General features: G+C 35.2%; 2 protein-coding genes across 5 annotated transcripts in view; both read left to right on the top strand.

The window, feature by feature from the left end:
• Nucleotides 1–16,446, top strand: part of RAD54B (RAD54 homolog B) — an 89,511-nt gene that overhangs the window by 31,734 nt on the left and 41,331 nt on the right. The window contains exon 1 of one of the 4 annotated variants that reach the window (XM_049854019.1): nt 7,775–7,799. The exons of the other annotated variants lie outside the window; for them this stretch is intronic. The gene's annotated coding sequence lies outside the window, so the exon portion shown is untranslated. Of the gene's footprint in view, nt 1–7,774; nt 7,800–16,446 lie in introns of those variants that run through there. 4 annotated transcript variants of the gene reach the window in all.
• On the top strand, nt 4,369–9,433 carry FSBP (fibrinogen silencer binding protein). Its single transcript, XM_049854020.1, has 2 exons — nt 4,369–4,879; nt 7,754–9,433. The coding sequence occupies exons 1-2, from the start codon at nt 4,506–4,508 to the stop codon at nt 8,277–8,279; spliced, it is 900 nt and encodes a 299-aa protein (XP_049709977.1). The 5' UTR covers nt 4,369–4,505; the 3' UTR covers nt 8,280–9,433.

A 16,446-nucleotide genomic window follows, 5' to 3' on the forward strand; every position in this document is an offset into this window, starting at 1 on the left:
GCCTACATACATACATTCTGTACCTACAGAAATATTTAGCTTCTGGTGCTTTTTGTGAGCACGCTGGGATTATACTGCCTGCTGCTTTGCACACATGCAGTCACCATGAGTCAGAATCAACTGGAAGGCAGCTGACAACAGCAACAGCCTTATTGTTTTACTTGCTGTTTTTACTTACCATATGTCTTGGAGCTTGTTTTGTGTCAGTATGTAGAAATCTACGTCTTTCATTTTAATGGTCCTAGAGAAACACTTGTGGTGTAGTGGTTAAGTGGTTAAGGCTGCTAACCAAAGGGTCAGCAGTTCGAATCCATGAGGTGCTCCTTGGAAGCTCTGTGGGACAGTTCTACTCTGTCCTATAGGGTCTCTATGAGTTGGAATTGACTCCATGGGCACTGGGTTTGGTTTTTTTTGGTTTAGAGTAGACCATATAGTATAGCTGTACCTTAGTGATTTAACTAGTCTCCAGCTAGTCTCCAACTGATATGCTCTTAGGTTGCTTCCAGCACTGTGCAACTAACTGCATAGAATACTTTTTTGCTCTTTGTGCTCATTTGAGTATTTTTCTAAGGTATATTTGATGTAAATTACTGTAATTTTGGAAGATTTTGCACATGTAAAATACTGATACTTTTCAGTTGTCATCCAAATGCCGTTTTACAAGCCCATAAACACAGTATTTCTTTCCTCTATATCCTCATCCACTCCTGACATTTTCAAATTCTAAAAAATTTTGCCATTTTTTAGATAAAAAATAATTTTTATTATGTATTTCCATGATAACTAGGAGATTGAACATTTTTTAATATTTTTATCATTTCATTTGTTAAGACAATATCTGTATTTCCTTCAAAAGTAACAGAAACTATTATCTAAAGAAATATATATCCTGACTGTATACTTACTTTCCTTGGTTTTCTTTTTACTGTTTAAAAATTCAGAAAAAGCTAGAATGACTTTAAGTACCTGTGGTCAAGTTGTTGTTCAGATTGGCTATTTCAATTTGCATCTCCGTGGACAAGAATCACTTGCATTACTATTGTTGTTAGGTGCCTTCAAGTCAGTTTCCACTCATAGGGACCCTGTATGAACAAGAGAATGAGACACTGCCTAGTCCTGCTCCATCCTCACAATCGTTGCAATGTGTAAGCCCATTGTTGCAGCCACTGTGTCAATCCATCTCACTGAGGGTCTTCCTCTTATTTTCCCTGACCCTGTACTTTACCAAGCATGATGTCCTTCTCCAGGGACTGGTCCCTCCTGATAACATGCCCAAAGTATGTAAGATGAAGTCTTGCCATCCTTGCTTCTAAGGAGCATTCTGGCATGCATAGGAGGCGATTGAAGATACACCTGGTTTGGGCCAGGTACACCTTAAAAAAGCGACACCTTTGCTTTTAAAGACTTTAAAGATTTTAAACACTTTAAAGAGGTCTTTTGCATCAAGTTTGCCCAATGCAATATGTTGTTTTCTTGACTGCTGCTTCTGTGGGTGTTGATTGTGGATCCAAATAAAATGAAATCCTGGACAGCTTCGATATTTTCACTGTTTATCGTGATGTTACTTATTGGTCCCGACGTGAGGGTTTTTGTTTTTTTAGAATATTAAGGTGTAATCTGTACTGGGGCCCTGGTGGTTCAGTGGTTAAGAGCTTGGCTGCTAACCTTGTTCAAATCCACCAGCCATTCCTTAGAAACCTTGTGGGGCAGTTCTACAACCCTGGTGGCGTAGTGGTTTAAGTGCTGCAGCTGCTAACCAAAAGGTTGGCAGTTTGAATCCCCCAGGCACTCCTTGGAAACTCTGTGGGGCACCCCTACTCTGTCCTGTAGGGTCGCTATGAGTCGGAATTGACTTGACGGCAACCGGTTTTTTTTTTTTTATGAGTCGGAATCGACTGAAGGCTGTAGTCTTTGATCTTCATCAGCGAGTGCTTCAAGTCCTCTTTGCTTTCAACAGGTAAGGTTGTGTCATCTGCAAATCGAAGGTTGTTAACGAGTCTTTCTCCAACCCTGATACCATGTTATTCATGTATTCCAGCTTCTAGGATTCTTTGTTCAGCATATATATAAAGTATGGCCTAAGGGTTACCCAACTCAAGTTCTGTGTTTGGGCCTGATGAGACTTTCGCCAGTAGAGACAACACCAGGGTGAGGAACAAAGAGGATTTATTCCGAGGTTGTGCACAAGCTGAGGCAGAGGAATGCAGTCCTTAGATTCTGGCTTTTTGGGTTACTCAGATCGTATTTTTTATGCTCTGAGGAAGGAGGAAGTTCTTAGCAAATCACAACTACAGATTTCTACATTTTCTAACATACTATGTGCAAGCGCAGTGCAATCCTAATCTCATTATAATGTTAGCATGTCTCTTTATCCTGTTAGGTCTCTGCCTAGGGGAGTGATTTTTACTATGTTAAAACCAAAAACCAAACCCAACCCATTGCCCTCCAGTTGATTCTGATTCCTAGCAACCCTATGGGACAGAGTAGAACTGCCCCATAGAGTTTCCAAGGAGCGCCTGGTGGATTCAAACTGCTGACCTTTTGGTTACCAGCCGTAGCATTAACCACTCAACCGCCAGGGTTTCCAACACATGGTCACAAATCTTCTGACATACCTGTCACCAAGAACTCATTGCCATTGAGTCGACTCCGATTCCATTGAGTCGATTCCAACTCATAGTGACCCTGTGAGCCCTTTTTCTAACCTTTGGGCTCAAGATTATGGTGCAAGGTTTAATGTTTGACACTTGGTCTCTTGTAATTAATGTTCTGAAAGGTTAACAGAAAGTTGCTGTTCTTAGCAAGTATTATGTAAACTAGGCTGTTTCAGGATGTACTGATGGTATCAAAAGGATACAACTCTGACACACACCTTTCCTGATTTTAAACCATGCAGTATCCCAGTGTCCTGTTTGAATGACTGCCTTTTGGTCTACGTACAGGTTCCTCGTGAGCACAAGCAAGTGTTCTGGAATTCCTGTTCTTCACAATGTTATCCATAATCTGTTACGATCTGCAAAGTCGAATGCCTTTGCGTAGTCAATAAAACATTGTTAGATTTCTACAATTGACTGAGTTGTAAACTGCTCTAAGACAATGAAAGGTTGTCATCACTACTATTCTGTGGAACTGTCATCACCCTTTCACTTTTCATCCTGACCCATAACACATTTAAAGCCTCTAGCTCATTGTGTGGTTTCTGTTGAAAGAATGAAAACAGGATAATTGAGAATTTATGGTATTTCTGTAGAGCTGCAATCCCCTGGGTAGGGACTATATCTAGATTCACCTTTGTTTTCTTGTGCCTTGGACAGTGCTTGGGAGTAGTTTTAATAGATGATCAGTAATTATTTGATTGATTGGAACTCTGTAATTATTTGGTTGTTTGGAACTGTGTTCAAGTATGTTCTAATTCTACCCTATCTGGAACATGTATAGGAGAAGAAAATAGATTTATTTTGTTTACATTGTTATTTATTGTATGTTTTCAGACTGGTGTATTCTAAACATGCAAACTGGTGTCTTTACAAATGGCCGTATTAGCGTTTTCTTTCATAGTCCAAATTGCAAGTCTAGCTAAATAAGAATCTGCTCTATTGTAATAGCAAATGTGATTTTATTGTGTGCAGACTTAAGGTGTTATTAAGGTATGCTGTTTCTCACCGTGCATGGTGGGTTTTACACATGATAAAGCCGGCTAGCATATTCATTTACATTACAGCTAGAATAATCCATTGCTTTAAAAACATCTGTTTTCATCTGCATTTTAGATTTAGTGTTCAACAAAAATTTCTTCTTAAATAACTGGGAAAAAATGTGCAGGAGGGAACGTAGACTGTAAAATGAAGAAGAAGCTTAGCTTTACGGTAGAGTCTGAGCTTGGGTGTAACCTAACTAGCTAGAGGATATGCAATTCCTGATTGACAGGAGGACCAGCATTATGCAGATTCTGTAGGAGAGAGCTGCTGCTCAGAACAGTGATTAGAGGCTCTGTTAGGAATCTGTTCATTCACCACTCAGATCTTTAGGTTTTTATTTCTCTGTCTAGTGGATTTATAAACAGATAGCACAGAACAGTGCCTCTTTTGTTTTTATTAAAGTAATACTGTAGTGTAGTTTCAGTCTATCAGCTAGGCATACATGTGTAGAAATCTGATATTCTCCTTAAATTAGCTAATTTTTAGCTGTGTTCCATGCTTATCTCCAGACCTTTGTGTATTAAATCTTATCTCGAGCTGTTCTCTTTATATACAAGTGTGTTTTGCTTGTGCCTTCCTGTCTTCTTCAGTGAGAAGCTTTATGTAGGTCAGGCTTGGCTTAAGCAGATTTCCTGAACCTGCGTCAGCTTAAGCTGGAGGAATTTTAATAAACCCTCCCCTGTAGGCGTGGGCCTAAATGAGGCTAGCCTAGTTAAGCCTGATCTTTTTCTGTTTGTGAAAATAGCTGAGCAGAGCTGGAGGCTGCATGGTGGTTTCAGAAACTGCCTATTTAATTTGAAAAGAACAATGGTAGGAAAGGCTAGATCTTCCAATTTTACCTTATCTGAAAAGCTTGATTTGCTAAAGCTTGTGAAGCCATATGTTAAAATTCTTGAACAACACACTAATAAACATTCAGTAATAGTGGAAAAGAATAGATGTTGGGATATCATAGCAGTTAACTATAATGCAATTGGAGTAGACCGTCCTCCTCGAACAGCGCAGGGCCTACGCACCCTTTACAAAAGGCTCAAAGAATGTGCCAAACAGGAGCTATTGCAGCAAAAAGAGACCCAATCAGATTTTAAAAGCAATATTTCTGAGCCAACCAAGAAAGTTATGGAGATGATACCCCAGATTTCCAGTTTTTGCCTGGTAAGAGACAGGAACCACATACAAAGGTAAGCTTTATTTTATTTTGTTGTGCATAATTATGGCGCCTCCTATCTATTGCGCTTTGGTTTAGTTCTGATAGAGATATGCATAGTAAGCATCTCCACAATGGGAGCAATGAATAGTGTCTTTGTTTTGCTTTCTTAAAAAAGTGTAGCTTAAGGAATTTTTCTGCTGCATTTGATTTAAGCCACTTTTTGCACTCTTCCCCTCCCCCTTCCCTTCCTGTGTAGTTTCTAAAAAGTAAAGGTTACCCGTTGCTGTCATAAACTTTTTAAGCTTTATTTAAAAGTAGCTTTTGAAAGATGCCTTATTTTATTTAAGATTACATTTAATTGGGATTTTCAATTTTATTTATAATTTATATAAAGTTAGAAGTTTCAAGAGGAATGTAACTTTTGCTTTTGTAATCTTAATCATTTTATGAAGGGTCTCTGTCAACACTTACTGAATACATGCATTGAACTAAAAAATAGAAGTTAAGTCGGCAATTAAGTAAACTTAATAATGGCAAGATTCCATGTATTAAGTTAATTTAAATTATTTTTGCTAATTTAAAAGATGAGCACAAGGAAAGAGACTAATTAGGGACTCAGATTCCTTAATAAAGTAGAAAGTTTTTTTGTTCTTTTTAATGCTTGTTAATGGCCTAGTTTCACTTTGATCATGGGTTAAACAGGAAAGGTTAAGCTTTCTCATACTGCTTTGCAAGGATATCAAACTATTAATTTTAGTACACTCATAAGAGGGACTGGGTTCTTTTAGGGTTTGAAATGGATTTTTGGTTATATTTTTGCTGTCTGTAAATACTTGCCTGGGAATCTTCAAAAGTTATTTTGCCATTAATTCAGATCTTAACTCCTGGCAAAAGATAAAAATGCCAGCTCCTTTCTTGTTCTGAACCATTTAGGTAAATTACAGACCCACACCTTCTTGTTATTTGAGGTTTTTAAGCAAAGCTTTACCATGTGCTTTTCCTGTTGGTGGAAGAGCCATTCTAGAAGCAAAATATTTGATTACCTGTGAAGTCCCTTTGAAGTTAGGAGGGAAACAGGCAAAAACAAAAACTCCAAAACTTGTTAGCCAAACCTATTTGTTATCTTGGTAATTTACTAGGAAAATATTTTTGAGTCTAGCTTCTTAACTGCTTTTTTTAGTTTTGATAACACAGTAAAAAACATCATCAGTGGGGATCCAAGGCACAGTCACACAGTGGATTAATTCTGGGAGCCACTGGTTAAAATGTTCAGTGATGACAAATCCTAATGTGCCACATGTCTAAAAAAAACCTCCACAGTAAAACTGTTTTTTATTCTGTGCTATTTGTTAAAAAATATTTTCCCTTGAACCATAGAGGGAAAACAAAGCTGTGTATCTTTGGGGTATTGAAAACTACAGGTAGAAACTAGTTAGTCGCATATCTTAAAAATAATAGGGATAGTATGGAAGGGAAATAGTAAGTATACAAGTATCTTTACATCTTGGGCAGTTGGAAAATACATATTCTGTGACATCTTCTGGGGCGCCATGATTTCTCTGATAAAATGATTTGATTGACTTATGCATTTCTATACCTTCTATTTAAACAACATCAACTTTCCAGATTTTAAGTGTCACTTAAATATTTATGCTAGTATATTTACACTGCCATTTTCTCTATATTAAGCTTAATTTAATATATTTGTATATTTAATGTGCTTATACTTATCTGATTGACATCATCTTCAATCTTGATTATCTCAGAAGTTTATTCTTACAAACTTAATTATGCTTCTATATAAATATGCCTGTTAATCTCTCCAAACTCCTTTAATAGGAAAATATTACTGATTAGATTGTTTAACATATTAAAAAAATACCTATTTTGTAAGGCTGTTTATCTCTACAAATTTACATTGATTTATATCTTTATTGTCCCCAATTAAATTGTTTTTGTAGTCTGTTTGATCCTCAGAATTCAGACTCATAAATTTTAGAAGTCCTTGCCTGTTTTTTTTGTGACTTTCTGAATAAAATAAAGCATTTTCTTCAGCTTTACTATGCCTTACTTTTAATGTTTTAACCAGAATGGAATGCAGTGTTCCAGAGATCAGACATATTATTAATTTACCTGGGAATATAATGTCTGTGTTTAATTGTGAGTCATAATCTTTATTATACATGCTAATTTGAAATAGTAATTATTGTGGATTAAAAAAAAAATTTTATTTTCATGTGTAATTTTAGCCTTTTCCCATGACTGTTTTTAGAAGAAATGTTGATAGGAGCAAACCTTACTAATTTTAATTACATTTATATTCCATTCTTTTGATTTTGCAAATCATAAAATGATAAAAATTAAAATGAAATAATTTATATAATCCATAAACCTTGTTGAATTATTTCACTTGTATCTTTTTGGCAAGTATCTGATATTTCTGACAATTTAATGCCATTACTGACATTTAGGCAGTTTTAATTTTTTTCCTTTAGGTTCTACTTGAACTTGCTCCAGCATTTTAATCCATGTAGAATGCATTATTTTGGGGTTTTACATCATTTAGGAACCTCAGGGTTGTAGGGACAGTTGGTGTCTCTTTGAGAGCATCAGAAATGGTTTCTCTTTTTTACTTACCTCGTTGACTTTTGTAATTATTAGGGCTATCTTTTTAACAGCCTGCCTTAAAGTTAAGGATCTTTTTACATATGGAGACCTCTGTGTGTATATCATTTAAATCCTGACCTAGTTACTTTGTTATTCCAAGGGTTAAAAATTTTTGTTTCCTAATTTTCTTTATAGCTTTAAAGCTTAGTAATTCAATGTATATTAAATAGATTATGCTATAAATATACTTTTATCTTCATTTCATTTACTTTTTATAATGCTTTTTTGTGTGCTGTAGTGCAAACTTGGATGAGGAAGCACAGGCTGGTACCAGTTCACTACAGGTAATGTTGGATCACCAACCTGTTGCTATTACAGTGGAGGTGAAGCAAGAAGACGTTAAACCACCTCCACCACTGGCTTTAAATTCTCAACAGAGTGATGATACTTTAGAGCAAAGAGAAGAACATGAATTAGTACATGTTATGGAAAGATCTTTGTCGCCATCTCTGTCCTCTGTTGACATGAGAATGACATTGTCTCCATCTTCTATTCCAAGGAGAGATGAATTTTTTCGACAAGAGAGTGGAGAACACTTTAGATCACTTTTAGGGTATGATCCTCAGGTTCTGCAAATGCTGAAAGAGGAGCATCAGATAATCTTAGAAAATCAAAAAAATTTTGGATTATATGTTCAGGAGAAGAGGGATGGATTGAAAAGAAGGCAACAGCTACAGGAAGAACTGCTAAGAGCAAAAATTGAAGTGGAGAGGCTGAAAGCAATTCGCTTACGGCATGGTCTGCCAGAGTATAATGGTCTCTAAAATTTTTTTGAACCTTGCAATTTAATAGTTTTAATTTTTCAGAGTATCCTAAAGCAAAATGCATATTCTTGAAAAATGTTACTTCTATTAATGAAAAACTTTGTTGATGTGAGTTTTTACTAAGTTTTCCTTTGAGATATATTCAAATTTACTTTTTGGTTGACACGGTTATATATTTAATTTGTCTTCCTCTCATTTTTCTTTTTCTAAGAAGTTTAATTGTTGTCTTTATAAAAAGATTATTTCTCATTAAAATACAGCATGTTGCTGTTGTTGTGTGCCCTTGAGCTGATTGCTACTCATAGTGACCCTGTAAGACAGAGTCAGACTGCCCCATAGAATTTCCTAGACTGTGATCTTTATGGGAGCAGAATGCCAGATCTTTTCTCCCACAGAGTGGCTGGTAGGCCGACTTTTAGTTAGCATCCAAGCACTTAACCATCACACCATCATGAGACCTTAAAAATTTAACATATACATACACATTTACAAGCACATATTCTTTGTATTCTTTGTAAGTTCTAAGTCTCCAGCATTTTAAATTAGAGCTTTGAAAACTAAAGGTTTTTAAGTCAGTCTGATATGAAAGCTGTGCTAACCGAATAACAAGAAGCTTGTCTGTATGACTTTGATTTTTTTTTTTTTTAATATGTTTTCATCTTTGGAGGAGTAGTCCTAGGATTTTAGAGATGGAAGGTATTTGGAGACCACTTTTTTTCCCGTCTTTTCAATTTAAAGGTAATGAAACTAAGGTCCAGAGAGAAGTCAGTGACTTATAATGGAATAACAAAGCTTTTTATGGCAGAGCAATGACCAGCACTCAGCATTTCTGGCTCTCTGTAATTTTCCCCCTTGCTATTTTTTTTTTTTTATTATTCCGTAGAGGAGCCCTGGTGGCACAGTGGTTAAGAATTTGGCTGCTAACCAAAAGGTCAGCAGTTTGAATCCACTAAGCTGGTCCTTGGAAACCCTATGGGGCAGTTGTACTTTGTCCTGTAGGGTCGCTATGAGTCAGAATCGACTCAGTGGCAGTTTGGTTTGGTTTTTTTATCCCATAGAGGCAGAAATGCTCCATTCTCTAGATTTAAAAACTAAAAATATTTATTTTATTAGAATTGCTGTAAAAGATTGTTAGATTTGATCAGGGGAATTCTATCAATTTCCCTAATCTTCCCTTCCCTTTTTTTGGCCAGCAAAATAAGATACAATATTCTAATGGAGCTTATGTGATTTTAAAATATGCCTTAATTTAAGTGTCTTATCCTAAAGATTTCTTTCATAGTAAAAATCAGAATGGACAAAATTAAAATTTTGCTTAGAATGAAGATTTCCAAAAACATACTATATACGTTTATAATTTATGGTACAATTTGTTGCTTTTATGTTTATTTTTGTAAATAGTGCAATTTTGGTATTTGTGGAAATAAATAAAACCTTGACTGTTAAAATACACAACTTTATGTTAAATCTTTAGTATGTATATTCCTTAAGGATTTCTATTTTTGTTGGGGCTTCATCGAAAAAGGCTTTTAAGTAGAATTTCAGCAAAGGATCCCTGCTGGTACAACTGTTAAGGCTCAGGGTTTGAACCCACCTAACGGCTCTGTGAGAGAAAGACCTGGCAATCGGGTCCTATTAAGATGACAGCCTAGGAAACCCTCTAGAGCGTTTCTACTGTGTCACATGGGTTTGCTATGAGTTGAAAACTGACTCGACAGTGCCTAAAAGCAACAGAATTTCAGCAGTATAGGAAGAAAGGGTGTTTGAAGTCAGAGTGAACAATTTAAAAAAAGGCATAGAGATGCGGAAAAGTGGGTCAGGGTGTACAAGCAAAATACAGTGCTCAGTCGGGTGATTTGAGTGTGGAGAATATCAACGAGGGCTGTGGTAACCTAGACATCTCCCCTGTCTAAATAAGGTGTACCTGTTTAGCTCCAGCTGAGTTTTTATATGCAGGAATAAGCCAGAAATCTGAATTTTTTGTTAAGTTTTCTAGGTCTTAAATGTTTCAAATTAACATGTTTTCAAAATACTAGATAGACAAAATCTTTGAGTGAGCCTCATTCAGCCAGTGGGCTTCCAGTTTTGTGACCTCTGGACTATAGAAATGTTCTCAAAGTGTAGATCCTGACCAGCAACCTCAGCATCACTTGATAACTGTTTAGAAATGTAAATTCTCAGGCCTCACCCGTTTCATGCAGAATCATAAACTAGGGGTGGGGTTTAGTAATCTGTGTTTTAAACTCTCTCAATGATTCTGGTGCAAGATAAAATTTGAGAACCACTGGAAAAAAGTATTTTGGAATATAGGTTGGTACCTAAATCATACTAGATTCTCAGATTTTTTATTGAAGAGTGAGTGAAGGTGAGTTGAGAGTATAAATTTGAAAGTTGTTTGGTGCCAGATTATGTATTACATTAAATGCTAGTTTTAAAGTCAGATTTAACTGAATGTGCAATGGGAAACCATTGAAAGCTTTTGATTAGGGGAATGATGTGATTAGAGGCATGGTATAGGAAGAGAGTTAGCAGCACTTGGAGGTGACATTATAGTGAGGAAATTAAATTCAAAATTTAGGTTATGGTTATAGAAGAAAATTCAAAGGTGAAGTTGACTTTTATGGTACTGTTTTAGCTTGTTGACTGCCTAATTGGTTAAAGGAAAAAAAAAACTGGCATTTTATATTCTTCATTAGAGTTAAAATTTCTATTATAAAAATGCCTTGAATATGTATTTATCATTTTATCTTCTCTCTTTAATCTGTTATGACTTCTCTTTGAGTCTAATGAATTTTATAATTCTAATTGGAGAAGATGTTTTACAGCATAATTCTATTAAATGCATCTTTACAATAGTGAGCTTTAACTTGAAAGCAAATTATTGTACGAAATGTACTTCATATTACAGTCTCAGCATGCTGCTATGAATTGATAATGTTCATTTTGAATGTTGACTTTGTATAGCTAAGTCAATTTTTCCAACTGTGTTCTATGGAACATGAATTCTGTGAGATATTTCTAGGGAAGAGTTTTGTGTTCAAAAAAGTACATCTGTTTTTGGTAACTAAGTTCTAAAATCAGGATAAAAAAAAAGGATGGAAGGTAAAAATTATGTATGAACAAAATTGCCTTTGAAAATCCTCTTCCCCACAAAATAATGCAAACATAGTCTGCTACAGTCATATTCTTCTCTAGTATTGTTCAAGATTGTTGTTTCTTTGGTTGTATTAGGTGACATAATTCACTAGCATTTAGGGGCTGTATAGAGTTTTTGAATATTTATGCCATATTTATGCCTATTCCCAAGAAAGGTGATCCAACCGAATGTGGAAATTATAGAACAATATCATTAATATCACAGGCAAGCAAAATTTTGCTGAAGATCATTTAAAAATGGCTGTAGAACTGCCAGAAATTCAGGCCGGTTTCAGAAGAGGATGTGGAACCAGAGATATCATTGCTTATGTCAGATGGATCCTGGCTGAAAGCAGAGAATACCAGAAGGATGTTTACCTGTGTTTTATTGACTATGCAAAGGCATTCGATTGTGTGGATCGTAACAAATTATGGATAACATTATGAAGAATGGGAATTTCAGAACACTTAATTGTGCTCATGAGGAACCTTTACATAGGTCAAGAGGCAGTTGTTCGGACAGAACAAGGGGATACTGATTGGTTTAAAGTCATGAAAGGTGTGCTCCAGGGTTGTATTCTTTCACCATACCTATTCAGTCTGTGTGCTGAACAAATAATCTGAGAAGCTGGAGTATATGAAGAAGAATGGGGCATCAGGATTGGAGGAAGACTCATTAACAAGCTGTATTATGCAGATGACACAACCTTCCTTGCTGAAAGTGAAGAGGACTTGAAGCACTTACAATGAAGATCAAAGACCAGAACCTTCAGTATGGATTGCACCTCCACATAAAGAAAACAAAAATCCTCACAACTGGACCAATGAGCAACTTCATGATAAACAGAAAAGATTGAAGTTGTCAAGGATTTCATTTTACTTGGATCCATAATCAACAGCCATGGAAGCAGCAGTCAGGAAATCAAAAGACCCATTGCATTGGGTAAATCTGCTGCAAAGGACCTCTTTAAAGTGTTGAAGAACAAGGATGTCACCTTGAAGACTAAGGTGTGCCTTACCCAAGCCATGGTATTTTCAGTCACATCATATGCATGTGAAAGCTGGACAATGAATAAGGAAGACTGAAGAAGAGTTGACGCCTTTGAATTGTAGTGTTGCCGAAGAATATAAAATATACCATGGACTGCCAAAAGAACGAACAAATCTGGCTTGGAAGAAGTGTGGCCAGAATGCTCCTTGGAAGCAAGGATGGCGAGACTGCGTCTTACATACTTTGGACATGTTGTCAGGAGGGATCAGTCTCTGGAGAAGGACACCATGCTTGGCAAAGTAGAGGGTCAGCGGAAAAGAGGAAGACCCTTGACGAGGTGGATTGATACAGTGGCTGCAACAATGAGCTCAAGCATAACAATGATTTTGAGGATGGCTCAGGACCGGGCAGCGTTTCGTTCTGTTGTGGATAGGGTCGCTATGAGTCGGAACCGACTCGACGGCACCTAACAACAACAACATAGAATTTTTAAAAAACTTACTTTTGTGTGTTTTTAAACACCAGAATGACACTCATTGAAGTGAATTTACAACAGCATATGATTCTGCTTCATTGTAGAATTCTTTCTCCTCTCCAGCATTCCATTATATAGATGTACAGTTGATGAGAATTTCTGCATAAAGAAAACTACTTATTTGACAGTAGATCCCTTTTTGGAGGCAGTATTTAATTATCATCCTGCAGAGTATCTTTTAGAGTATCTTAGAGAAATTCTGAGCTAAAGCTTTTTTCTTTTATTTTTGATATTGAGACTTGAGTTTGGGAAATACTTAGCAAGCCCACATTAGCAGTTCTTGTTGAGGACAGGTTTCACTAAATGGAGTGTACAGGGGAAAATCGTGCTAGTAGTAGTCGAATACACTGAAGGCACCAGACAGCTTACAAACCATAGAGAACCATCTGGGGCTATGAGCTTTACCTATAAAATGCAATGCTGGGAATACATAGAGAAGAGCGATTTTACTTTTTAAAATGTAGACTTGATTCTCTAGAAATGCAAAAAATTTGAAAAGACTATTTCATCCAATGTATTGGTCCTTTAGATAGTGGATAGGCTATTTTTGCCACCTTTTTGTTTTCCCTGTATACATGTAAGCTTAAATGGATACATTGTTATAACTTGTCATATTCTAAACTAAATATGTTAAAGCGGCATCTCAAATGCCTGAAGATTTCTTACAACACTCAAATTAAGTACTTTTTGTATAATGAGACATCAGCCTGATGTTATTTCTAGGATTTCAAATTGGTTTGTTCCAGTTCGAACCCCTGCTGAGAATTTGCACATCCATGCCAGATATACTGAATCAGAAGCTATGTTTTAACCAGATCCCCCGTTGATTCTCATGTATAACTTCCTGAGAACTTACTAGAAATGCAAATTTTCAGCAAGGAATTTGTTAGAAATGCAAATTCTTGGCAGGGGTTTGAACTTGGTTATTTTGTTTTTTAAAAAAATTTGTTTACCCTATTCCATCTTGACTTATGTGACAATGCATAAAATGAGTCATTTTTCATGTGCCTTCTTTCAGAGTAATGTCAAATTTTAAATAGACATGTTTAAATAATTTAGAGTGTAGTAATTTGTATATGTACTGTAGATAATAGTTAAGTGCTCTGTTAATACGTGTCCTTTTAAATACAAGGTAAAGCAAAGCAATACATTGTATTGATTTGTATACTTTTTGTTTGCCATAAATCAAAGAATTCAGTCCTATAGAGGTAAAAAATTTTGATTGGGCATTATTAAAATACATTTATTTGGAAGATTGTATTATAATAAATGACAAATGTACTGTATCTAAATATCATGTTCTTTTAAAAAAATGTAAGGCCTACAAATTCTCAAAATCAGTTAAATATTTGATTGTAAATACATAAAAAAATTAGATAAAATATGGTTATAGTACTTAAAAATACAAAAGATTAAATTCTTAAAATATGCAACCTATCATGCTAAATCTGTATATGATTTTGAGAAATTGGTTTAATATATATCTCTTGGATTATTTGATTAAAACTAGTAGCTATAATTTGAGTTCACATTATTTTTAATTTTCAATTGCTTTATCGATAGTAGAAAGCAAAATTAAAAAAAAAAACCCAAATCCACCCAATTTAAACATTAAAATCGATACATACTAGAATTACTGTGCTAATAGGTTTCTGGTTTTTTAAAATCATCCGTGAATTCACTTCTGCTACAAAGATTTTTTTTCTCCAACATTTTATTTAGAAACTCTTCAAATGTATGGAAAAATCTGAAAGAATTTTATAGTGAACATTCATACCTGCCACCTCGATTCTGCAATTAGTATTTTGATACATGTGCTTTATTACAAATTTGTCCATCTAGCCATCTATCAATCCACCTTAAAAAAGAATTCTTTTTTTTAAATTTTATTTTTGGTGAAAACGCACATCAAAACGTAACCCCCATTTAACAATTTCTGCACATATTGTATAGTGACATTGGTTACATTCTTCACATTGTGTCAACATTCTTGGTATTTCTTCTCTAGTTGTTTCACTCCCATTAATGTAGACTCACTGACTCCCTAAACTTCTCATCTGTGCTTTAGAATTGCTGTTGTCCCTTTAGTCTCAAAGATTATATATATATATATGTTTGTATGTATACACACACACACGTTTTTTTTTTTAATTACAGTACTTAAGGATGACATTGTTTACTTTTTGAGCTAAACTGTGTTTTTGTTTAAAGATGACTTCAGGGTATAGTTTTGTCTCAAGGTTTGCAGAGTATTCCAGGGCAATAGTCTCCAGGGTTCCTCCAGCCTCAGTGGATCCCAAAAGTCTGGATTCTTTGGGAGTTTGAAGTATTGTTCCACATTTTTTCCCTTTCTTTTAGGATCCACCTATTGTGGCCCTGACTGAGGTGTTTGGTAATGCTAGCCAGTTCTTCTGGTCTCATGTTAGACGAAGCAGTGGTTCATGGAGACTTAGTCCTGTAGTTTAGTTGCCTCTGATTCTTGAGTTCCTTCTTCCTCTATTGCTTCAGGCGGATAGAGAGTCAATCTACCTTTTTAAAAAAATGTGTTTTAAAACAAATTGTAGATGTTAGTACACTTTATCCCTAAACACTTAAGCATGAATATTATTAACTTGAGTTCAGTATTTATGTGTTTTTTTTGGGGGGGGGTAAAATTTACATACAGTGAATTGCACAAATCTTAAGTGTACCATTTAATGAGTTTTGACCAATGAATACACCAGTGTAACTTGGATCCCTGTCAAGATTTAGAATGTTACAGTCACCCTAGGAAGTTTCCTCTCGCCCCTTCCTAGTCAGTTTCCAGGCACCCCAGGCAACCTTTGCTATAATTTTTAAGAAATGATAGATTAGTGTTGTTCTAGAACTTCATGTAATTGGAATCATACAATATGTATTCTTTGTTTCTGGTTTCTCTCACCTATCTCAAGATTTTTGAGATTCATCCCATGTTGAACGATACTGCGTTTATCGGTAGTTCATTCCTTTTTGTTGCTGAGCAGTATTTTTTTATTTTTAAATACATAATGATATTTGTACTTAGTTGACATTCATTTTCTTTTATTAAAGAAAAAACTATGCATTATTATGAGTTCTAAGGAGTTTGTGTATTTTTTAGTTTAATTAAAAACTATGTTAAAATCTTAAATTTATATTGCAGTTACATGATACTGCCTATTTAAAGTTCTGATAAAACTCAAGAAATACAATCTGTAAGAGTAATCACATTTTTTATTGAATTTGATTATATGACACATTTTAAATCAATTGCTCCATTGAAAACAAGGTATGTATCAAGAATTGTTGAAGTAAAATAAGAATATTCAAGGCCTGGGTATGTTGAAATATGTAATTATCCAACCCTAGAGCAAATATGCTTTATAATAATTCATTAAGATAATAATCACTATTTATTAAAATGACATCTTCCTCTTCCTCCTTTATGGTTGCATGGTTTTAAGCATCATCACCTTGTAAATCTTACTAGTAAGACGTTTAAGTTTCTT

This window comes from Elephas maximus, chromosome 15, assembly GCF_024166365.1.
Source record: "Elephas maximus indicus isolate mEleMax1 chromosome 15, mEleMax1 primary haplotype, whole genome shotgun sequence".
In the NCBI taxonomy this organism is placed as follows: Eukaryota; Metazoa; Chordata; class Mammalia; order Proboscidea; family Elephantidae; genus Elephas; species Elephas maximus.

Excerpts from the sequence above, each read along its gene's own strand:
- FSBP (XM_049854020.1), top strand. The coding sequence starts at position 4,506 with ATGGTAGGAAAGGCTAGATCTTCCAATTTTACCTTATCTGAAAAGCTT. Across the intron at positions 4,880-7,753 it reads GACAGGAACCACATACAAAG|TGCAAACTTGGATGAGGAAG; the intron begins GTAAGCTTTATT and ends TGTGTGCTGTAG.